This window comes from Pseudopipra pipra, chromosome 8 (genome assembly GCF_036250125.1).
Source record: "Pseudopipra pipra isolate bDixPip1 chromosome 8, bDixPip1.hap1, whole genome shotgun sequence".
NCBI classification, from domain to species: domain Eukaryota; kingdom Metazoa; phylum Chordata; class Aves; order Passeriformes; family Pipridae; genus Pseudopipra; species Pseudopipra pipra.
The window spans coordinates 29,596,355-29,622,315 of NC_087556.1; the positions used below are offsets into that span (position 1 = coordinate 29,596,355).

Here is a 25,961-nt window from a genome sequence, read left to right on the forward strand (position 1 = left end):
ACTGTAATGCTAAGATCAGTGGATTAATGGAATTTCATGGCTTTTTTTTTTCTTTTGTGAGATTGAGTAAGTTGTGTGTTGTTTAGGGCAGTGAGTAATAGGAAGATTTCTGGATGATGATGACTTGTGTGTGTTTGGTTCACCAGCAATGTCGTTCTGAGTCCTAAGATGTCTGTGATCCTGATATGTTTATCTCGCTTTTAAAGGGGGGGGGGGGAATACCCAAGCAATATAAAGAAGACCAAGATATTGTGGTGTTTGTCTCTTTGTGAAAGTTGACTACTTTTACTGGATGCATAGGACAGGGAATAAGCTATTCCTGATAAGTGTGAAATAAGTACAGCAGCTGGGCATCCTCTGGGAACATAAGATTTTGAGCCTCGACAATTTTTGAATAGAGGGCTGTCTGAAAACAGCTGGATTTATTCTCATCAACTCTCTGATTTGATAAAGTAACACCTCATGATCAGTTTATTGAAATATTAGCAGAAAAACATTCTGCCATGATGATTTTTTTTTTTAATCATTAGTATGTGATTGAAACAACAGTACAGTATTTGCACCTTCTTTGTAATAACAGGTAACTCTTGCAGATTTATACCAAAGCAACCGAGACAAGGTCTAAGTCCATTTTTAAGCTTGGGAAAATTTTTAGATCCCTTCAAGTTTTTATGATAGCACAGGGTATGTATTGAAATTCAAAAAATATGAGTAAATACTTCCTTAAAGCTCACTTATCAACTGAAAGCTTTTTAAAGCAGCCCTGTCAGTTTAAATTCCCTAAAAGTATCGTATGTAGAATGATACACATGTGCTGTATAATCCTATCGTTAGTAAATGGATTTGCAGCCTAAGAACTTCTGTGAATTGGAACACTTGGATCCTTAGGCTTATTCAAGAAAAAGCATTTTAAAATGTAAAGGGATTAAAAAATTGTATTCCTAGTGATTTTGCAAGCAAAGATTTAGCTTATTTTCTAACTAAATGCAAAAGCTGACATTGGGCTGGCAATTCCCAAACTCCAGGCTGAGGAAACCACCTCAGTCTTGTATATTCAGATGACTTTTAGACTTGATATTTAAAAAGCAGCTATTTTATTAAGCTCATTATTTAGGGGTTACATTTCCTAATTGTATAATTTGAGGTGCTTAAAATATGTCTTGGAGTAATTTTTGTCTCTTTGGAATTTCTGTGGCTATTTTTTCTTTTTGATAAAGAGCATACAACCATAGAGGTGTGTTTTAGCTTTTTGCAGTTTTGAATAACAGTTTATTTTTGGGATGATCCAACAAGTCCTTTGGCTCTTTTTAGGCTGATGATAAATAACTTCCTTACTGAAAAGCAAGCCATGCTAGAATTAGTTTGAATTTTGCTTTAATGATAATATGTTGCAGTTTAATGACCTACTAACAGCCTTGTGCACAATGCTGTCCTCAGAGAGCTGAGGTCAGAAATGATTGAAGCTCAGATGAGTGATTTAAGAGCACCTTCTGGTGACTAATCAAAGGCCAAAAAAAAAAAAAAAGAAAAAAGAAAAAAAAAGAAGCTTGTTTTGGCTTTGGGGTGAATGTTTAGAAATGTATCCAGAAGTATGTAATGAGATTTGATATGTTTTACAGCTTAATGTACTGAAATATTAGCCTTTCTGCTCTTGAACCTTCCCCTCCCCCCAGCTCTTAATCTCTTCTGTGTTTTCAAGCATTGCTGAACAGATGCTTATGCTAGATAAGATCTACCAAAAGAGTACCAATAATCAGAAACTCTGTCAGAAACTGAGGTTCAGCTGTGGTTTAGTTAATGTAAATTTTTTTTTTCCTGAAACAGCATTGAATGTTCTTTTGTCCATAACTCTACTTGAACTTGTTTTGATTTGTAACATCTTTGATTCTGGCAAGACCTTGGTTTGGAGATAGTCACATGTTGAAAGAAGACCGTGTTATATATTGCAACAGTGTTGAAAGCATTTAAGGTCAACTGAAAGTTTAAGGAAAGTTGTTTCCTTCCCTGTGACTTGCTGCTGGTATTAAGCTTTTAAGCTTTGGAATTATTTTCTTTACCAGAGGAATTTTTTTGCATTGATAAGCAAATCAGTTTCAATCATCTAATATTGATGCGATGGACACTTTGTAGTCACAAGTTATCTGAGATAATGGCACAAATGCCAAGTTCTAGTCCACAAACCGTGAACTGAATAAAGGTGATATTAAGACTTTTGTTGTTGTGAGGGGTTTCTTTGTTCTGAATCTGAACCAGTTTTGGAATTCTTGATGAATACTGCTTTCAGACCATGTCAGTAACACAGAATCTTGCTGATGTAGACGGTACTGCTTAAGTCAGTGCATGCCTGCTGTTTGGAATAGTGGACTATGGTACTAAAGAAACCATGTAGTAGAGCAGGTAAAGTCATGTAGGCAAGGAAAGGAAATTTTATTTAAATTAAATTTGTTTTAATTATCATCCTTGCTGCAATAATAATCTTCTTTCAGCTGAATAAATTCCTTCAGATGTCTAAATTCCTTTCAAGTTGTCTTTCAGATGTGCAAACCAGTGTACTTTTTCTGAATTTACTATGTATTCCTGTTTTGTTTAGGCCAATCATACAAAGCAATAGTTACTCTATATTTGTTGTATCTTCCAAAGGCCTTTTCGTAGGAATCCATTGCCAGGAAATTTATTCTGCATTGACTGTTAAATGGCTTGTTTAATGAGGTGATACTTGATGGCATGTTTATAAGCTGGCATATTAAACAAGAAAAGTATCTCTTTTGAACAATTCTGTTTTAGTCTACAGTTGCTGAGAGGAGGGGAAGCTTGTCACACAGTAGGACCCGTGGATTTCTTTGGCATAGGATTCATGAAATTTGGGAGAAGGGGCAGCATCAACCCATCCTTCTCATTCTCCCTGACCATTCAGCTGCGTTGAAACAATTCTCTGCTCTAGTGGATTTAGCTACCTGAATCATCACTTCTTCTCTAAGCCTTAGGGTCACTGCTTTTTCCTGACCCTATTTCAGAGTGATTGCTTGCCTTCTCGTTTCTTTTCCTCTTCTTGTTTTCAGCAGCCTAATTTACTGACTTTAGACTTCAGCGTATGGCTTTGTTGATTCCTGCTGGCTGTTGAACACTAAGCTGTGTATCAGTAGCTCCTCTCTGTGTACAGGTATAATTTGTTTATGCTGTCTTGATGAAGAGTGAATTCTTGTTTCTAATCCATTCTGCTTTGTGTTTGAACTGAGCAGGAATAGATCAGTAGCAGCTCTGAGAGCTTTTTATAGCAGGAGTTAGATGGTCAGCCTCTGACAACCTCTTACCTTAGGAGCAATCATAAGAATTTCTGCTCATGAATGATGGTCCTACACTTTCTATAGCCTTTCACTGATAAGATATGTTGGCTGTGTGTCCCACATGCCTTGCTGTATCACTGTAAGGATAACATGAACAGACCTGTAAGAGTTCTGGTCTTGTAGGTGTGTGTTTTATTGTTGTAATCTGTGAAAGGTAAAGTGGGCATTCCAAGCAACATTTGCCTGACCTCTGTTCTCCTTTCATGGGAGATGAGGGACAACAGTCCCAGGATAAATTTTTGTATATTCTTTCCCTGTTCTTAGCTCCATCTATGTCTTTTGAACAACTGGCTGATACTGATGAGTGCCTTGGCAGAAGGGTCTTGGAAATCTCAGCAGAAACTTTTATGTCTTTGTTCAGTGAATTGGCAGTGTTCTTATCAAGTCAGGATGTGAAGGAAACAAGTTTACTGTTGTAATTTTTATGCCTAGTAGAAAGAAATTCTAAAAAGTAATTTCTTTGTTCAATGCCTATGTGGTGAATAAACCCATGCAGTGTTACATTGACTCTTACTTCAGAGTCATTTCTTTCCTAATTATACTAATATGGTGCCTCATTTAAATCCTAAGCCCATATAAGCCTCTGTAAATGGAATAACGTGCAGTATCAGATGAGTTTTCTCATTAGAAGTACAGGAATGCAAATACATGTGTCAGCTTGCAGGATGCAACCTCTTAATTTTCCTGAATGTGTCTTTTTTTTGGTGTAAAGCTTTAAAAATGTGTATGCCACTTTCCAAACATTCCCATTAGTGTTGTGTTGTATATTTATAGTCTCCCACTAGTTTGTGCTTCATTGCAAATAAAAAAAAAGTGAGGTAAGAGAAAATACTGGAAAAATGAAGTTATCCCCATTTAAATAGCATGATTAATTTTTGTCTTGTAATCTTTTGTGTTTCTGCAGACAGTAAAAACAACACTACATTCTCCTACGACCCCCCCAAAATTGCTCTGCCCTGTGGTGCGGACTAAGACTTACTTCAGAAGGGTCTAAAATCATACAGTTTTGAGGCTGTTAGAATATTTCACAACACCAGCTTTAGAGATGCAAAATCATTGCATTAGCAGGTCTTCTGTTAATAATTCAGCAAATGGGAAGTTTTGTTTAGCTCAGTAACTGATGGACATAACATACAGCAGTTCTGTGTGTGCTCTGTCTTCTAATATTTCTCATCACTATCTGCAAATTGTTCTTGGTGTTTTATTCCAGTTAAGAGCATATGAGCTCAAAGCTAATATTGCTAAGAAATTCTGTTTTTCATTTTAAACTAGACTTGAGTATTTCCTTAATTCTGGTTGTGCATTTAAATACAAATTACAGGCTAGAGATGCCCTCCCCTTGCCTCCAAACAAACCTCCAAACAAAAAAATCTACCCACACAAACAAAAAAACCCCAAACCCCTCTACCAATATATGAAATGTTTGATTCTGTGAGACTGGCAGCTGGAATAATTAGTACTCAAAATATTATATTCTTTTGTTCTTATACCTCTTCATCCACTTCTAGAGGCAGCATTGGAAGTTGCTAACAGCGTTATGACTTACCCATGAATTATAAAGTCAAGCAGAAAATGAGTGGCACGACACCTGGCATAGAGTGAAATGTGTTCTAAAATTATGCTTTCTTATTACTAATAGGAATCTTTCATATTCCCAAACAAGAATGCGTTGTAATACACTAGAGACATGAATACCATTATTTCATTTCTTTACAGCAAAAAAAAGGGATGTGCTTTGTATTTAAGGTGAATGTGTAATGTCCTGATAATTGCTCTAGCCAGAGGAGTCCGAAGTAAGTGATTATCTATGTAATCATCTGAAAGAAAGTACTTGAAACCTAGTCAGTAACCAGCCCTTTGAATTTATTAATCAATTACGTTTTCAAAAGCACTATTATCTCTTCTTATCTCAACATTTGTACTGAGGTTATGTTGAGAGATGGGAGCCTCTTATGAAGCAGCATGTGTGCTGATGGGAAGTGTGAGAGAGGAAGAAGGAATTGGTGTTTTTATATATGTATATGTGTGTGTGTGTGAAATGAAAATACTGAATTTTAAAAAGTGTTGAAAACAAAACAAATCATAAATAATATAAAATAAAAGAAAATTCTGTTATTGTATCCTTAGAGAGGGATGCGAAGAGATAATGATATTTTTGTTTTTCTTTGGAAAGTGTGTGTGTGTCAAAGTTTACTGTGTTTGGATAATTCCAGAACTAATATTGTTAGTGGGAGCTGGTGCTTGCAGCATTCTGGTATGAGGTGGTTTCCTGCCATGGGAATTCTGTCCTTAACAAATGTAAAATCTGATGGTTAGATAGTAATCAATCTAAATGACTGAAAGACAGGAATAGGTGCTTCTTGGTGAGCACAGGTTTTTATCAGAAACTTGATTTAAATACTCAAGGAGAAATTTAGGAGTAGGTGGCACACTGGATTTAGAGCATTTGGCTGTTACCTCAGGAAGCTTAAGTTAAAGCCCTGAACTAGGTCACAAGTGAAAATGAGATTTATGGTGATGTACAGTGAAAAATTGGCACAGTGCTCCTTGTTGCCAAGGATTGTCTGTATAGTTTATGCTCCAGATTTTAAGATCCTGTAGCATGTTTGATCAATTACAGAAGTCTTATAAATACTTATATATGGCTTGGAATGTAAATATATACGTGCATATATATTTTAAGTATATACAAATATGTAAAAAACTATAATAACTTTATTCTTCACTCATGTTAACCTTGTGACTAGATTGAAACCTGTAGACAATCCTACTTTAATGTAGAAACTACTTGGATTGAAATCTATTTAAAGGAAAGGGAAGTAGGTAGCACAAGAGACCCCTTTAGCTTAACTGTGTCTGAATCTGTTGAAAACCAAAAGAGAAGCATCCCAGAGATGGAAAAGCAGACAAATACCTGTTGAGAACTACAAGGGCATTTCCAGGGTGTGCAGAGGTGCAGTTAGAAAAGCAAAAGCTCAGCTTGAATTGAAATTGGCCAGAGGTATCAAAAACCACAAGAAAGAGGTTCTTAAGGTACATAAACAAGCAGAAACAGAACAGAAACAATTGCCTGCTGTTAAACAGGAGAGGTGGATTAGTCACCAACAATGTGGAAAGGCAAAGGATCTCAACACTGTTCAATTCTGTCTTTACTGGCACTGTTGGGCCCCAGTCCCTGGGAACAAAAACTCAGGTTCGTGTAAACACAGACCCGCTGTCAGCAAAGGAAGAATTGGTACCTGAACTATTACAGAGCTTGGCCCCTACAAATCAATGGGCCCTGGCAATATCCACCTGAGGGTGTTAAGAGAGCTGGTTGATGTTGTTGTGGGGCCACTCTACATAATATTTGAGAAGTTGTAGAGATGGGGGACCTTCCAGAAGACTGGAAAAAAGCTAGTGTTAAATAAATCTATAGGAAGGGCTTAAAGGAGGATCCAGGAAGTGAAATTATAGACACATCAGTATTGCTTCTGTCTCTGGGAAAGTCATGGAATGAATTCTCCTGGGGGCTGTCACAAGTAAGATGAAGGACAAAAGTGGGAAAAGGCAGCACAGATTCACCAAGGGCAAATTGTGCTTGACAAATTTGATTGCCTTCTATGGTGAAGTAACCTGCTTGGTTGATGTGGGGTGAATGGTGGACAATGTCCACCTGAATTTCTCCAAGGCTTTCAGTATGGTTTCCCATGCCTGCTGGTACAGAATGGGTCTGTTGTGGTCTAGACAAGTGATCTGTGCAGTGGGTGTGGGACTGGCTGAGTGGCTGCATGTGAACAGCTCCTTTTCAAAGTGATAACCACAAGTGGTGTCCCCCAGGGTTCAATACTGGGGCCAAGATTTTCTTCACGAGTGAACTGGAAGATGGGATCAAGTGTACCCTGATGGACTTCAGAGATGAACAAAATAATGGTAGAACATACACTTAACTATTTTACTTTCGGAAATGGAGGGCTGCCTTATAGAAAACAAAGCCTAGAAAAAAGAGCTGGAGCTATTAAAGAAACCTAAACTATAATTTTTGTTTGTTTGTTTTGAACACAAGGAATAACATCAGGATAATGTGTTACTCTGGGTGATTGTAAAGTAACATAATCTATGAAGGTACAGAACTTTTCTAAATGAAATAATGACAGTATTAATGTGGTAGGAAAAAAGAAAGTAATAGAACCACTTCAGTCTGGTGAAGTATGGTTTATGGAGTATGGAGTATTTTTTTTTTTTTTTAAATTTCTTAATTATCTTTGCAGCATTTGGCCATAAAAATAACTCTTGGCTGAAGCGAGCGTTGTAAAATGTTAGAGCAATGGGGTGTCTCCTTGCTTCCTGGCAGATTTTTTGCTAATTCCTATTTGCTTCTAATAGTAGCTATCTGGATGGATACTTGAGAAAACTTTGGGACTATTGTTAATATTTGTGTGAATCAAGACTGAATTGTCAGAATTTTGAATATCTCAAACCTTACTCTTTTTTCTGAGAAAATGAGTAACCATGACGTGAAACCTTGAGTGCAAGAAGTTCAGTCAGCGAATCAGGTAGATGTTTGTATAAGTTTGTAGGGTTTTATACAGCTTTTTGACCTTTTGGATTTTATATCTAAAGTAGCATACTTAAATGAGATACAGGGGAATATGATGTCTTGTGCTTGTATCAAATGCCAACTTGATTTTCTATCAATTCTCAATTTTAAGTATTGTGGCAGGCCTATTTATAGATAGAATTTTAGATGCCATCTATGAACTAGCCTGGGTATTTCTAATAGAGTACATGCCTGTCTCATATGATTTTGTCCAACCATGATATTAAAATAGTAAATATCAAATGTCTGTAGTATTCCAGGTAAGAGAGGTGAAGCTACATTTCTTTCACTTCATTTCTTTTCACTAAGTTTTTTCCAGGTCAGTGGAGGATATCGTCTACTTACAGTATCTTTTAAAAGGCACTGATTTCCAAGTTGATTTCCATGGAGAACCATGGCCACCTGGAAAATATTGGCAAGATTTGAACTGTTAATTGGTGTAGCAATTCTCTAGAAAATGTAGAGTTCACTGTTGAACTCTGTAGATTGACTCAACTCCACTCAATTTTACAGAAACTTCTCATAAGTATTACATGTAAATCCATCTGTGTAAAACTAGGTAGCATAATTTTTTAGTTGTTGATAACTTGTAAATGTTTGGGGGTGATACAGTACTTAGTAGTTTGGGTTTCTTAACACGTAACAAAACAGCTCTCCTCCTTCTTCCCAAAAAAGAAGGTTTTTACTTAGGAAGTACTTTCTGGGTTCAGGTTAAACCTCAGGAAAAGAGGTCAACCATTTTTCAGTAAAATATGTATACTTGCATACCTGTAGGTCCTTCAAAAAAATGACACCTTGTTGTGAATTGCTTGAATGACTTGAATTATAATACACGAAATTAATGCAACTGTCATGATAGGATCATATGTGCACTCGACTTTTAATTTTTGCTAACACTGACTTCAAGTTAGTGCTTTTTAAGATGAATGAATAATGAACACAAATAATATTCAGAAACTGTTGACATAGTTGAGTAATAGCAAAGTGGCTGTTATGGAAAATATGGGAGTTTTTTTGAAGGACTTTATCACAAATACACACAAATGGAATTTCTGCTCTTCTTGTGAAGTTCATTGATTTTTAAGTAGAGTTTCTCACTAGGCAGTGTGGCCAGAAGCTACTATCTTTTTAAGTGAATGCTTATATCACAAAACAAAAATAGATTTTCCTACTGAAAAAATGATAATAAATGAAACTTTCCATGCAGCAAGTTCTAGCTCATGCAAGCTGCATTGATCCCATATAATACTGCCTGAAAAAAGTCATGCTGACAGAATTGTATTCGAATTTCTACACTTGAGTAGATATAATTAACCTCAGTAAGATGAACCAGAGTAATACCATTTTGTCCTTCTGAGGAAGTCAACAGTCTCAGGGAATTGCAGGTTATATACAAAGCAGCATAAAGGCATCTCTTCTGCTACTTAAATTCAGGATATTATGGATATTAAATAATATTTTGATTGCTATGCTGGTCAGACTACAGCTGGAGTAGTAGGTACCATTCTGAGATGCAGATGAATTGGAAAAGTTCTAGAGAAGGGAAGTCTAGAAAATGACACCTGAGGAATGCTGGATTAAATTGCTTTTTTTCAGAGAAGAAAAGCCTGAAGGTGGATGTTTGTAAAAGATAAGCAGAAAGAGGAAGAATATTACCCAATGTACAGGTCTTTGTTCAGGAAATAACAGGGTTAAGTAAGAAAAAAGGGGAGTTTGACATCTAGAAAAACATTCTAATAGTAAGGATAAGTCAGTACTAAAATAGATTGCCTAAGAAGATTGTAGACTTCTTTCATTGGAATTAAAATCAGATTAGACAAATAACTGTGAAGAAAGATTTCAGTGTGGTTGGGGTAGGTGTTACAGCACGTTGTAACTGAATGCAATTTAGGAGGTTTTGGATAAAAAAAAGTCAAGCTCCACTTTGTGAGGAGGTAGAAGAAAATCTTTAAGTACTCTCATACAGTTTTTTGACATCTATTTCTACACAGCATCCTTTCAGTTGTTTTGGGGACTTTTAAAAAAATTTACTATAGAATAACAACCTTTGTCAGAAACAGTAAATGAGGAACATTTACAGCTGTTGGAGCAAACTTTAAATTAATGTTTTGCACCAATCAAATTTTATATCTCAGATAACTTAGTTTCATTTTTAAAATAAAAGATACATTTGTGCCACACAAGTGTTAAGTTTCTTGAAATACAGGATTTATTCTTATGGGGAAAAAATGTTTTTGTATTCTAGTCTTCATTTCACTTTTCTGGGATTTTTGGATTGTTTTGGAGCACAGTTTTGTTTAAAATAAATTAGAAGGATGAACTCAATTCTTGAATGAATCAGTAGAGACACTTTAGAAAGGAAACTGCTGCTTTGTCAATGAATAAAGTCAGACCTATTTCAGAGCATGTCTGTGATTAGTTGGCATGTGAGAAGTTGTCATGAATGTCCTTAATGTGTTTCTAAATATACATTAATCTATTAATGCAAAGCAGTATGTAACAAGTATAGGAGTGTGATTAGCATATGCAAATATTTTCTTAATGTATTAAATATTTTCTTCTCTTCATTAGTCAATGAAGAAAAATTAGAACTACAGTATGTTCAGTATATTCTGTTTTTGTATGTGTTATGAAAACAAAATTAACCAACAGCAAGTTCTGCAGTAAGTAAAAAAATACAGGAAAATCAAATTCAAATTCTTTGAATTTTTGTCAGGTGTTTGTCAATATTTTATGCCTGGAAAATAAAAGTCTGCTTTGTGGGTTTTTCAGAACATGTTTTTCAGATCTTCCTTTGAAAATAATACTAGAAAACCTTCTTAGTCTATCACATAATGATATGGTATGAGAAATGGCCTCTTGATCAATTCTGCCTTTCTTTCTGATATCACAGTGCTCACTGAGTCAGGTTTGTGCTGTCAGGTGGTCTAAATTTTTTTTCCTTCTTGCTTAATATGTTCAGCTGCTCACATCTCAGATATGTGCAGTCTCTTTCTCTGCTGTAAATGTTAGGTACAAGAGCTTGAGCTAGAAAGGTTGCCAGTACTTCTATTTAAGAAGAATTCGATCTTATAACTTTGAAGCACAGTTATTGATTTTTATTTTTTTTAATAAAACATATTTTCAAAAAAGATGAAAAGCAGATGGAGCAAAATTTTTCAGCAATGGAGAGAATAGGTCTTGACTGGCACACAAATACTGACATTGAGATGAATCCATATAGCAAAATATGCTCTATGTCTTATATTCAGATATGTCTGAAGTAGGAATTGCAAAGTAATCCAGCATTTCATAAAATTCTCAGTAGAAATGTGACACTAAGTAATATAGAGATAAGTGAATGTCTTCATAACCGTTTCTTTAATTTCATAGTGAATATTTATAATATTATGAATGTGCTTTATGCTTTGTTACTTTTAATGTACCTCTATTATAAATCACACCTCTGTCCATCTATCAGCAGTTTTGTGGATCTTCATGTTCTGCTGATGACAGAAAATATCCAATGACTTCTTTGGTTTAAATTAGTGCCCCTCTCAGGAAGATTTGATGATACTATTTTTTACAGGAATATGTAGGAGATGACAAGACTGTGTTTTTCACAGATCTATAAATATTACAGGAAGGAAGGGACATTTTAATAATCTACTCTGACATCTTATGTGTTGTGGAGCATAGATTTCATCTGACTACTCCTTCATTTCTGACTGAACTAGAACATGTTTTTCTCTTTTCCTGAAATGCATCAGTCTTGATTGAAAGTCTTTGCAGTGGCAAATACAAATGTTACCGTTGTACATTTTAACTCAATTATATTTGCCATTATTTTATAACAGTGGTAATATTCCAGGGGAATATTGCACTTTTTGTTTGCCCTGTGTTGGCTTTAGCCCTTTCATTTCTGGTATATCTGTCTGCTATATGAAACACCCTGTAGTGCCATGTGTTTGTCACATAAGCTATTACTGACTGATTAGCTTGGTGAGTGACTGAACTGTCACTGGTGCTTCTGGATGCCTTTAACTCTGCTATGCAGCATCCTGACTTTTTCCTGTTATTTGGTAGATCTGTTTTACAGTACACAGAGATGGGAAATGTTCTCTTGGCGTGCTCCCTCTAATTCTTTATAGGTTTTGATTATAACCTTGCCAACTAAAAACAATATTGTTGTGTTTATGAAAGCTGGTGTGCAATTTAAAATGACAGTATACAACATCATCTACTCCCTGTGCATTCTGTTTAGAAAGCTGGAGTCTTGGTGTTATAAACTTGTGATGCCTAAGCAGGCCACACAAATTGTTCTGGCTTTCTCTCATCACTAAGGCTTTCTCAGCAGTCAGCAAGGATGGGGGTGCAGCATCCAGGCATCGTTCTGGCTCTTCTGCTTCTGTGACTAAAAAGTGTATAGTCATGTTGACTCCTCTGGGTTTTGGTTATTTGACAGAATCACTGCTAGTCACAGAGGAAAACTCTGCCCACAAATACCTGGCTTTATATGAAAGAGAATATTGACCTTGATTTGGTAAGAGGTTACAGGAAAGTAGTTATGCTTAGCTTTGTTATTTGTGGGATTTGGTATTTGATAACATTTGGAACAAAAAATAACACGGAAAAGTTCTTGATATGACTCGAGAAACTGAAAAGAATTCCCATCTGTCTTGCTATCTAATTATTTTAAATAGAACAACCCCTTATCTTACCATTTTCCACAACCATTATTGCAAACTTGTGCTCTTAGTTATTTACTTTTTCCAGCAAAGTGCAATAGCTGCTTCAAAGGCTATCTGCTCTTCCAAAAGAAACTATTTATCAAAAAATTATCAGCTTAGGAGACAAGGGAAATTGTTTGTACCTTACTGGTGCCAAAGGGCTGATCTAATAAAAACAACTCTTGTAAGTCACCTCCATTGCATTATACAGCTACTAAGAAGGCAATGGTCATGACTGCAAATGAATACTAGTGATATTTCACTCTTCTTCCAGGAAAATAAATGTTCTGTGGCTTACTAAATAGGACTTTGCTTCTGTATATAAATGATATGCCAGCACTACAATTACTTTTATTGGAGTCTTGTGCCTTTTATTAAAAAAAAAAAAGAAAGAAAAAATACTTCAGTCTAACACACACTTAAACATAGGACTTGCTCCTGTGATCAGCTTCACTAAGGTTCTGCCAGAGGCCAAGCATCAATATAGCTTGATTTCAAAATCAGTGACCTGAAGCTTAGACGTCCAAAGTATAGGTTGGTGTTAATTTCAGCATTGTCCAAACAATGTAATTATTATGTAAAGAAGCCAGAAATAACTCTGAAAAACCTGTTTGTCATGTGTAGAAGCACTGATGTATACTTTTAGATAAAGTTGATATTTCTCAACAAGAAGAAATGTTGTAAACTTAAACTGTGTGTGTCTTTTGCTTTCTTCAAGCAAAAATGCTCTGTGGCCAAACACTGATTCTAGGGAGAGCACCTGGCAGGAGCGTGGTTAACCTTTCCCTGGCCATCTCTGCAGCTCCTCCAGGCTGCTGGGAGGGAGGAGTGGGAGTTACCAGCCACGCCTTTCTAGTTCGTGCTTTGCTTATGGGCTTCACCAGCATTTGTGTAGCACTTACCAGGATACAGTACTTTTGGGAAGTGGTGTGCTGCAGCCTTCAGACCAGCTCCATGTATTGGGTTTTATGGGGGAAATCTTCTCTCAGCTGTCAGCTGACTAGAGTATATGGTGGGTTTTTTTGTTTTTATTTTTTTCCCCTCCCAATCTGTTGCTCATGTTACCAGCTGTTTACTTGCTTTTCTTGTTTTGATTCAGAAACATACTTTTATGCCTTGAAAATCTTTTGAGTACAGTTATTTGGCCAGTTCCCACATTAGACAGCTTTGTCCCAAAAGGAAAGTACGTGTAATTCAAACCACCAGTGATGGGAACAATGTGCCCAACAATCTGATGCTGGTTCTTGCAGGAAAGGTGAAGGAACTTGTTTAAAAACGTGAGTTTGCACAGACCATGTCTCATAAATTATTCTTTCTTGCTCCCTTATTTTAATTTCATTTCCACGTTTATAATTTTATGTTTGGTTCTCTGTTAATAAGTATGCAATTAGTGTTTGATATGAGTTTCAGTGTAAATAATTTGCAGTAGATGTGGTAATGAATATTTTTAAAATTGGTGCATATATAGTAGGATAGCAGATATTGAATTCCTGTTCAGCTAGACTCCTGATGAGAAAATTTAGCTGTGACTTGGTCATCTTGTTCAGCATTGCCTCTGGATTTAGATCTAGTCTATTGATTTATTTAAAGTAGTGAAATAAAACAGAAAAAACCCTCTTTTTTTATTCAGTGATACTTATTCTTAATGATGATCTTTCAACACTATAGTAAAAAAAGTGAGCTTTTTTGAGTATGTATTTATATTCATTATTATTGTTGTAACATTTTATAAAGTAGGATGGTCAGTTTTCCCAGAGGAGTAAGGCCACTAGAGATGTCAAGACCTGAACTATAGAACATAATCTTAAAGGATGCAGAAAATGGGGTGGATTAGTGAAGTTACAGTGGGCTGAAGATAATAAGCTCTTTCAGAAAGCTTTTATGTTAATAGATTATTGAATTTCATCTGCTATTTTATCACTGCATAGATTAATGCAAAGTAATATATATGAACAGATGAAAAAGGTTCTCTTTCTACATTAAATGAATTCTATACGTGAATATTGAGCTATCTATTATCACTCAGAAAAAAAGTTATAGCAGCTATTCTGTTTAAAATATCAGAATAGTAGTTGTTGAAAGAGCAAATAAAATCTTAAATGGGAATAGAGAATAAAATGGAAATAATATAGCTACTGTACAGATTCATGGTTCACTTGCATCTTGAATACAATATGCTGCTCTTTGTGTTGCAGCTCAGATGGCTCTAGGAGAATAGAAAAGACACATTAAAGGCAGAGAGCAAGGATTTCTTAGGTTGGAAAAGGCTCAGTGGGGGAAAGGAAGGAAACAACACAGACCATTACATTTTGAGTGGGTTCAAGCATATGAATAGGGTACAATTGTTCATCCCTTCATCCAATACCAGACCTAAGGACATAGATGAAACCAGGAGGTAGGCTCAGGACAAAAACAGTTGAGATGTCTTGTGTATGTGTGGAAATCATTCCTTCAGCATCTTCTAGATGCTGCAAGTTTGTGTGAGTTTATGTGCGGTAACTCCTGGGACAAACATGAACCCAAAGGCACAACCTCTGACTAAGAGTGTCCCTGAGATGCAAGTCACTGAAGGTGGTGTAAAGCTGTGTGGAGTATCTGTAGGGATTTAAATTCTTTCCTGCATATCCACTGTAGGCCACTGTGAAGAGACAGGGTACTGACTGGGAATGAGAGAGGAAGAGGCTTACAGATAAACTTATTTAAATTTATGCCTTAATTTTTCTTGATCTAGAACACTTTTCTGATGTCTAATTTCAGAAGTATGTTGCAAGACAATGGCAAAGTAAACAAGCAAGTCAAACCAAAATAATACTTTTAAACAAAACCCCTTTACATTGTCTTGGATACATTTTGTGTGAAGGATAATTTAAATTATTTGCTACTGAATTAGAAAAAGTAGAAATCCTGTGATTGCCTGGGGGAAGAAAGCAAATCAATGATATAGAATAGTCAGAATTCAAGTTTTTATGAATACAAACAATGTGACAAGAAATGTGAAAAGAGACTTTACTGTTTTCCCTACCTCTAATTTTCTTTCCATCCAGAAAGATTCTGTTGGCATGTCTATGATGCATGTTCTGATGTGTTGTCTCCAGTTTATTACAGCACTGTTTTTTCCTCTTGTAGGTTAACAGAACCTTCTGGATATTTAACAGATGGACCCATAAATTATAAATATAAAACTAAATGTACATGGTTAATTGAAGGATAGTAAGTATTTATATAAATTAGATTTTCTGACAATTTGGTGCTGTGTATTCTAGAGGTTGAAAGAACTCCTGAAGTAGAAACTGCATGTGGATACAATATAAACAGTTTTGGTCTTTAGTTTGTTTGTTTTGTTCTTGTTTAAATGTTATAAAGAATTAAAAAAAAAAAAAAAAAGAAGTAGGATTTTCAGGATTCCTCAGAGTTGGCCAAATTCCATTGCCATTCAAATTGCTGGCAGAAGTTAGGCTGACGCTGGAATTTGGCCAGTGCTGCAAGCTCTCGAAACCCAATGATAAATTTGTTGCATGTTTGATTACCTTTACATAAGTTCTACATGTGGTTACAGAATCCCATTATTTCACTCATTATCTTACTAATCTTATTGAACTCATTTCAGTGATAAATCAGGAATGGTCTCAAGTACAGAATGCTTATTCAGTTACATGTTGCTCAAAAGTTAGTGCTCCTATAAAGTATTTTCTTTGGCATTCTAGTATTCCTCATGTACTTAATTTCAAAACAGTTTTGTGCCCACAGTTTAGATGTCTCATCTGTTTCTAATTTTTCAGTTTGTGCAGCACAGAAACACACAGACATGCCCAAAGAAATAATGAGACACATGCATTAGTACGGCTAACTGTTAAAAGCACAAACTGGTTGAATCTCAGTGGGACTCTTCCCCCTCTGGATATGGGTCAGGATTTTGCTGACTCTAGTTCTGAGTTCTACTAACATTCTGGAAGAAAATTAACCTGTTCTGTATTTCTGTGTTGTCATAATCTCAATTACCAGAGATATCTGCTCTGTAGCAGATATCTAAGGTAAAAGTAAAGTAAAAAACAAAGGTAAAAGTTCAGTAAAGGTATCAGAAAAGGTAAAAGTATAGTATCTGATCTAATTTTGTTCTGCTCATATGCAGATAATAATTTAAACACAGTGAAGTTATGGATAATTTGCAAAATTATTTAAATAGAAGCTTCAATATCTAGGTGACCAGACTGTAGCTGAATATCTTTCTGCCCTAGCTAGACTTCTCTTTTTACCCAAGCTGGCTTAGGAATGTTTGCACTACACTACACTGTGCTAAAGTGGAAACATGCCTCAGGAGCACAGGCAAACTCTGCTTTGGAGCTGGTCTTCACTCTGTTCCTCCTCTTCACCAGAGATGGAGTGGGCAGCTGGAGGACACAGTGTGTTGCACAGTATGTGAGAGAGTAAAGCAACCCAGTAACACAGTGCAAAATGTCAACATACAAGGAAGTCACATATATAAAATACTTTGTCTTAAAAAATGAACAGAGAGTTCTCTCAAAGGACCTGTCACAAAAAACCCACGTTTTCCAAACTGACAAATTGCACTCAAGCCTGTCAGAAGCGGGGAGACATAAAAGAAAATAATCATTATGTTTCATGGAATATGTATCGGTAATTTTGCAATACATGAGAAGTCTCCTTTCAGAAAGTTTACAGATCCATCTGGATCTCAGCCAAAAATTAGTGAAATTTGACTCCCAGGTGTTGGGAGAGGGTGGGGGCAGGCACTTGCACTAATATTGCCTGCTATTTTAGATTTGTGTTTTAAGATTTTCAATAACTAGTAGAATACTGGAATGAGGATGTGTAGGTGATTTTTTTTTTCTTGAAAAATTCTTTAAATTTCATAGTCCTGACATTGTAAACTAAAGTTAGTATATTAAAATAAGATATTTTGATTGCTCTAAATTTGTGGTTCTGAATACTAATAAAATCTGATAAATTTAAGTCTCTTATTAACTTTAGGGATTATTAGACTTGGACTGAATATGTTATTTTAAGGTTTTTTTAAGATAAAGTGAAATATTTGCTTGCTCTGACTTTTGTTATTTAACACCTTGAAATGTTTGGTTATTATTATTACTCAAAATGTTTTAATAGAGTTATGCTGGCATGATCAATTTTACTGTAAGTTCTTTATCTTATGAGCTCAATAATTCTGTAAATAATGTTTTACATGGATGTTCTATTTTTTTTCAGCCCAAATGCGATACTAAGATTAAGATTTAATCACTTTGCCACAGAATGTAGTTGGGACCATATGTATGTATATGATGGAGATTCGATATATGCACCTTTAATAGCTGTATTTAGGTGAGTGTATTTATGAATCTTTTAGTCCAAGTATGAACATTTTTAGTTACTGGGGAAAAAATAACATTAGAGGCTCTAATATGTTAACTAGCTTGCTTTCTTTTATTAATAATATGGGAATATGTATTTAAAGTTATATTAGGATGAATTCCAAAGCCTTACATCTTTGGTTAGGTGATCAGAGCGTAAATACATATTGTGACTTGTACTTACTGCTAACATTGGAGTGTTAATGCTTAAACACTGGCATTTTTCCTGGAAACCCCTACCTTACCATGGACAAGTTTTATACACATTTTATGATTTGTTTTTTTAAAAAGAAGTTCTCAAATTATATTTAGGCACCATCTTACTTATATAGTTAACCACCAGAATAGCTAATTCCCTCCTTCCTTCCCACCCCCCCCTTCTCTCCCAAGGATTACTTATAAGCATTTTTCCCATTTTCTTTTCCAGTGGTCTAATAGTCCCTGAAGTGCGTGGAAATGAAACTGTTCCTGAAGTAGTTACTACATCTGGCTATGCATTGCTCCACTTTTTTAGTGATGCTGCTTATAACCTAACGGGATTTAACATTTTTTATTCGTAAGTATTTTTTTAATATGTAATGACTTTTGTTTTTTTCAATGGCATAATGGTTATACTTAGTGGTGTGTTCCTAAAACCAGGGAGCCAGGGTTGTAGTAAGTTATTAAGGTACAAGTTAGGGGGAAAAAAATCTCAGAGATAGAGTGAATTGTTTTGAGTGAAGCCACATGGCCATTCCAAGAGTATGTTTTTCTTATGCCATATGGAACTAAAATGTATCTCTTCCAGTGTTTATCCAACACATGTAGTTGTCATATGGAATAGAAGGGAGATTATATCTGCTGTCATGTCAATTCCCTTCTCTTGAACTAGGATCGGGATTTTTCTTGCTGAATATACTTCTGTGGCTTATGAAACCTCTACTGAAATTCTACTTTGGCTTTTGTGCCAGCCACAAAGATTTTATTCCATTTCTCCTCTACTTATCAGGTACTTTCCCTTCCTATTTTCCATCTCAGTTTGCATTCTGCCTTCACAGTTCTTATCTGCTCTGTCTGTCTTTAGTTCCTCTGATGGCAGAGTCTAATCTGATATAACTATGCTTTATTCCAGTCTCCTTTTCTGTGTCAGCAGTTCTGAAGATGCATCCAATGGATCTGAGCCTCTTCCTTCTTTATGTACCCGCTGTTGATCTCAATTGCTGTCTCATTTGGGACATGCTTGTGGCACATAATGCAACGCTCTTCATACTGGATGCTTTAGGTCAAGAGGGGATTGCTTGGTCCTCTTGGACCTGTTTCTTTATGTGATAGTTTTTCCATGATTGAAGATATACCTGTTCCTTTCTCTCCATTCTTTCAGATTCTGAAATACCAGTTACTGGGATGTGGTGGCCAGCACTGCATTTCTTATGTGGAAGTACATGTAATATTTTTTTCATATTCTTTATTAATTTAAAATTCCTATTTGTGCTTCTGACCATAGCTTTGCTCTTGGCAGAGGTACTTGTTAAATTGTCTATGGAAAGATTGTTCCTGTAATTTGCAGCTTGCCTACCTTTGACCAGATAATAAATGGCTATTCAGAGTTTAGGAAACCTCACTAAATATATTGCATTGGAAATGGCAGTCTAGAAGACTGAGTATTTTTAATTTTTGTCTGTTGACATCAGTAAAATGCAATCACCTGGCAGACTTCTCTGCTGTAATTAGATACATTTTTCAGTTATCCCTGAAGCTTTTATTGCACTTTTTTTTATTTGTCTTGGGAGCAAATGGCAATATGACATGGCATTCTTAAGGAATGAGAGTATGTGCTCTGCATTCTTTCATTACTTGGTAATGTGGTGCACGCTGCATATCATTGCCTAATTTTTTGGGAAGATTTAAAATAAATGAAAAAACCTGCCAGTTTTTAATTCCATTACATATATAACTCATGAAATTTTATGTACTCTGATCTTGTGTTTCTTCTATTGCAATGGATACTTTTAAAATATATATTTTTTAATAAGCCAACAGTAATGATTTTTATGATAAAGAAGTACCTACCGTTACTTTTTATGGCTGCATTAATTTTGTTTCTGTTACTGATCTATTGCACTCTGCTTCTGTTACCCTTTTCCTTCGTTGATTTTCCACTTCATCTTGATGGACTGCTCGTATTCCTTTATTTTGGGAAAGACAGAAACACAAAATCTGTGATTTAAAGTGCCATGCCAGTTGCAAACAACAGTAGTTACTCCAGAACAACCTGAGTAAATTTTGTGTTCCTTGGAGTCAGGCGTCTTGCTTCCAATTCTGCTGATTCAGTTTTTCTCATTTCATTTGAATCCTTAATGAACCTCTTGGACTGGGAATTTGTCTACTTTCAGAGTGCTGGAAAAACTGAACTGTTCATCTCCCTGCAGAACAGTTTCCCTGTGAAGTGGGGGGAGAGGTTCCTCACAGCTGTAACGTGCAGCAGTTAATGCCATAAATGGCTTTAATGCCATGTGTGTTACCAGGCAAAAGCCCAGGATGTTTGCAGTTCAGATGTGGGATTTTCTATTTTAGTAGTGTAACAGAGTCAGTCTTTTGAGATATGAGTGTCTAGAAAACAAAAACATATCTGCTGACAGTCCTACCACAACTACATTTCGTCAAAGACCAGCCTCAAACAATTGTTTGCTAACTTTTCACAGTCCTTTCTTCATTCAGAAAGAGCAACGAAGGCTATGACCAGTATCCATTTCACATCTACAGGGAGTTATTTGTGTTATCATCAGCAGTTTTTATGCAATAACAATTTATTCTGAGTTTCAACCCAACCCTTTGCTATGAGTCATCAAAAAAGGTTTCAAATCCTTTTTGGACTTCAGCAGGCACATACCACCTGGGACTCTGTTCATGGAATCTCTTGGACCCACATACTTCCAACATCCTCCATCTCCCCTCATCTCCAAGGAGTTGCTTGCATTTCTGGAACCACTTTGCTTAATTTTGCAGTCCGATTGCCTGTGATCTCAGTGTTTGGTAGGGTGTATCACAGAAACACTAATTCCCATAATAGTCACAGACTTCTTTCAGCCTAAGCTTTCTTGGTTTTGCAACTCTGACTGCAGAGTTAAGGAGGCAGAGTTAAGGTGGCTCTATTATTAATGCTTCAAAGCATGAAGTGCGACCTGTAGGTAGTTTTGGGATATTAGCCTTGCATCTTGTATTTTTCCTTACATTGTTTTTCCTGTTTTATTCCCCTCAGATGTTAGACATCTGTTTTATAGTATGGAACAAAGCTACTCAGAAAAACCCTTTAAATGTAAGCCTGCGGTGGAGAGTTTAAGCTCAGTCACTACCAGTGGGCTTGTTCCTAGAGATAATAAGCATTTGAAAGGACTGATTAGAGTGCTGATACTGGGACAGAGGAAAAAAAATAGGTGGTGATCTGCCCAGGCAGGGCCTGTCCTCCTGCTTAATGTCAATACTTGTTACAGTGCAAGATATTTGTGACCCTGACTGCATCACAGACTCTGTATGTAAGTCTGGATAAACACTTCTGAACTCATTTGCCTGTAAAATCACCATTAGACTTGTGTTTTATCAGAAAATAGAAATTTTTCACGGTAAAAAGTACTTTATCTAGCAAATGTTGTTGGAGTATTGTCAGATAAAACCACTGTCATCTCGACTCGTCATTCCTTTTATTTTACTTTTTCTTTTTTTCTCCCCAGAATTAATTCCTGTCCTAATAACTGCTCAGAACACGGGAAGTGTACAACCAGTGTGTCTGTACCAAGCCGGGTATACTGTGAGTGTGACAAGTATTGGAAAGGAGAAGCCTGTGATATTCCATACTGTAAAGCCAACTGTGGCAGTCCAGATCATGGGTACTGTGATTTGACAGGAGAGAAGCTGTGTGTTTGCAATGATAGCTGGCAAGGTAAGGTTTTGTTATGTGGAATCAAGTCAATCTATTAAAAAATCTGCTTTTAATGCATCCTATGTAGCATACACATTGGCCTCTCTAAAGAATGAACATAGATGAAATACTAGTTTCTGGAATAAATTTTTGTGTGGATATAGGTATGGGTAACTTAATGCCATAAAAGGCTCACAGCTTTGATATTTTCTGTCTGAAGGTACAGCAGAAATATGTGACCTGGACTTTATTGTGTTGGGCATTTTTCTTTTTGGATCATTAATTTGAAAAAAATAATGACAGTAATTAATAGAGAGTTGTGAGCACTTCTGAAGACTAAATTCCTCCACAACCGAATTTTCTATTCTGTTTTTAAATGTCTAGATAGGTTTGATTTTATTCCTCCATCTTTTAATGTCTTATCATCTCATCATATTTTTAGTGCTTCCTGAAGTGAGTATCCACTGTCTGGTTTTTGGTTGGGTATTATTTGTATGAGCCTCTCAATGGAAAAGGAGGGTAAACTGCTTTTTTATGACAGTACAAGAGTTATGTGTGGACATGTACTGTGGACTAATGGATGTACTTAAAGCATATGCTGTAGTTTACTCCCAGTTCCATAAATAATTGTTTCTCATTACAGATAAATTATTTAAGATCCTAAATGTTTAATTCACTGACTATAATTATGCTAGATGTTTGTGAATTTTGTTTTTATCCTTTACCACTTCTCTTACAAGTCTCAATTGGATTAACTTGCTATGAATTGAAATTGCCATTCTTCTCTTAACAGAAACACTAAAATACCTCCAGATTACTTATCTGATATGCCCTCTTCCTATGACTTCCTGCCTCTACTTCTGTTTTATTGCTGTTTCTTTTTGCCTGTCAAAGGAAATGACTTTTTTACTACTATTAGCTGTCACACCTATTCCTCCAAAGACACAATAAGATTTAATACATTTCTCTTCTTAATAATTAATGAGTTGTTCATTAAAAGGCAGTCAGTGCACCCACAGAAGGGAAGTGGTTTAGCTATATGGTCATTGAATGGAAATAGTGTAGACTTGTTACTGAGTCCTTTAGAACGCACCAGGATTGTAATGCACAGAAGGATCCTGAAAGCTTGATCTCTGTAAGGAAGTTCTGAATAGAATTTGTAGCAAGAATATCATCCTTTTAACTGTGCATGGATTCCTTGCAATTTCAGATCCCTGTGTTCAAAATGGGGAAATGTCACAAATCTTTGGAAATTATTTTTAGTCTATGCCTTCAGTTACAGTGCTAAAAACTTCCTTAGAAGCTTTGAGCACTAAATAAAATTAAAAGTCTAACTTTCTCTGTTAGTACCTTCCTTTCACTTAGCATTTCTGTACATACTGGCTTCTCAATCTTTCCTACAATGCACAGGATGATATAATTTCCTTCATTGTTCCTTGGATTTTCACTGAACCTATATAGATTTAAATTATTTTTCTTTTTTATTCTGTCACAGATGAACCAGCTTGGCTACATAATTGTATTTCCTTACTAAATAAAAAATAATACCAGACTTTCCTTGAGCTCTCTGGGAGACTACTTGCTTCTCAAGTCTATTTCTTTATTTATTTGCATTTACGTTTTCTATAGTTTCTACACTGATAGTATCTTCTGTGTAAGTCATTTGCACTGCTGGAATCATAAATTTCTCTACTTATTTTAAAGGTCTTGCTGTCTGACAAGTTTTTCCTTGTTTAGTAATTCAAACTCAGTGACTAGAGGTCTTGTTCTCTCTGATTTTGAAAACGGTTTTATGTTTTGTTTTTTATTCCCATTTTTTGTTGAATACGTTTAATGCCTATATTATATGACAACAAATCATTGAACTGAATTGATTGAGAAGTATAATAATTAAAATCTATGGTTCAGAACATAAACTCTGGAATTTCCTTTTACAACATGGGGTTTCTTTCTTTTACAATGGTGACATCTTGTGGATATTGTGGAAGGAGCAGCTCTGAAGAACATTTCATGTTTAAAACAAGTATTCTGAGAAAAGAAAACACTGTATTTTGGGGGATAGAAAAATTATTTGAGTGAAAAGTAGGATCCTCTGATTATAAGATGAATTTTCTGGAATGTAATACAAGGATCTTGTAGATACTTGCAGCTGGCTGTTAGTCATACCAATATAGAATAAAGCCATGACAATAATAACTTTTAGATTTGGAAAGCAAATAATTTATGTAATTTTTTTTATTTTTATCAGGCATTGCATTTAGCAAAAAATGTACTTGTTAAATGTAGTGGGTCTTTTTAAATGAAAGCAGTTTTTAAATAATGCTAGTGATGTTAAATGTTTCTGAGATGGTTGGTCTCATATAGGAAGAAAATTTAATATTTATGTGAAATCTGTTTAATTTAAACTATTCAGGCAATGTAAGGGAGGCTGAAGTTTTTGCTAAAGAGTGATTCCTTTGTGATTATTACATCTTATTACACTGTCCCATTACTGGCTAATTTATCTGTATTATATAGCAGAATATGTTGATGCCTGCAGTTACAGGCTTGGATGTAATTCAGGGAGGAAAAAAACATGTCTTTTAACTGCTCACTTGATCTCTTTTTCTTTGCTAGGCACAGGTAAAAGAGAAATGAGGACTCCACCGAGACAAAAGTGGTGGCTCTTGCACTAGTTGACCTATTTAAGAAGTTTATAGAATGATGCTTCTGCTGAATGTATTCACAGCCAGCAAATTCTCTCTGATACTGGGAACACTGTGTCTTAGATTGTCTAGGCTGTAAAGGAGCACAGAGATTTCCAAACAGTTAAAACTTCTGTAACAGGTGTAAAAATTCGGAATAACTGAAAGGATTGTGAACAGTTCCACATTTTTTAGAGAGTTAAATGGACTATCTTCGAACATGCTGAAAATGTTACCAACTACTGAGTGTAAAAAGGAAAAAAATAGAGTTCAAAGCTCTCTTAAATTTAAGAGAAACTTTCTTGATACTTTGATCACTGAACATCAGTACTGTAAGAAAAAGGGGAGTCGGCTTTGGAGGAGTTACAGGGTGTGTTTACAGAGCATGAGTAGGGTACCTTCAAAGCAAATCTGATCCTTTTTGTGTATTGTGTGTTGGATTGCATTGTGAGATTGCTTGAAAACAGAGGAACTGCCTTCCTTTTAGAAGAAACTGCACCAGAAGATGAGCTCTAGGGTTGCACAGAATTCATACCACCCACAAATGGTCATTTGGCCCTACTGCAAAGTTAAAACACCAATAACAATTCTGGAACACGTATAGTTAGTTGATTCTCCCTACAGATCTGCTCCTAGCAGATAGAGATGTAGCAGACCAGATTCTGAAATTAAACTAATTAACTTTGAAATAAGTCCATTAGCAATTCAGGCAGCTTGAGTTTTATAACATCTCTCTGGGGAAAAATGAGCCTTTATGTAAGGAGAAGAGTAAGCAATGAAAATATAAAAGGAACTATGACTACTGCAGTGTAAAATCAGTATTTTACCTTGCTTATTACTGTAGCATTTATTCTAACAACATTTGAGTATAGCCAGAATTGCTATGTCGTTGTGTGTCAATGTACAACTTAGGTTATCCTGAAAGGACTAACTAGAGTTGAGTTTGTTCCCCTTGCATCAGTGGAAAACTTTGAAGTCATACTCCCTTGTTTGGCCTACCTTATTCCTCAATGCCGAGATTTAGCAAAGCTGTGCTTCTGTGGTGCTGGTTTATCTGATTTGTTGAAACCAATGGAGAAGGTTTGAGATGGGAGCTCAGGCAGCTGCAGTTGAAATGTAGCACTGGAAAGAGCTTGTGCCAAATGCTTAGAGGTCTGAAATCTGAGTTTTTGGCCTGTTGTACCTGGGTGTTCTTGGCCAGAAAGCAAACAAGTGTCTAGTTTCAGAGAAGAGGACCTATGGTGTAACGTTTGCTTCAGACAGACCTGTTTTTGGAAGGAAAAAGACAGTAGAGGCAGGTGTCTGATAACTGTTCTGCCCCATGGTAATGCCCTCTTTGTCTGAGTTTTACTTTTCAGGATGTCTCTTGGCCAACTACCAATTC

At 35.8% G+C, this 25,961-nt stretch overlaps 1 protein-coding gene across 9 annotated transcripts in view; it reads left to right on the forward strand.

The window, feature by feature from the left end:
• ATRNL1 (attractin like 1) overlaps positions 1 to 25,961 on the forward strand; it is a 466,156-nt gene that overhangs the window by 21,894 nt on the left and 418,301 nt on the right. For all 9 annotated transcript variants that reach the window (XM_064663416.1, XM_064663423.1, XM_064663418.1 and 6 more), the window contains exons 2-5: positions 15,759 to 15,842; positions 17,856 to 17,969; positions 18,426 to 18,554; positions 21,706 to 21,914. In XM_064663416.1, the coding sequence (XP_064519486.1) occupies positions 15,759 to 15,842; positions 17,856 to 17,969; positions 18,426 to 18,554; positions 21,706 to 21,914 (536 nt within the window). The remainder of the gene's footprint in view (positions 1 to 15,758; positions 15,843 to 17,855; positions 17,970 to 18,425; positions 18,555 to 21,705; positions 21,915 to 25,961) is intronic.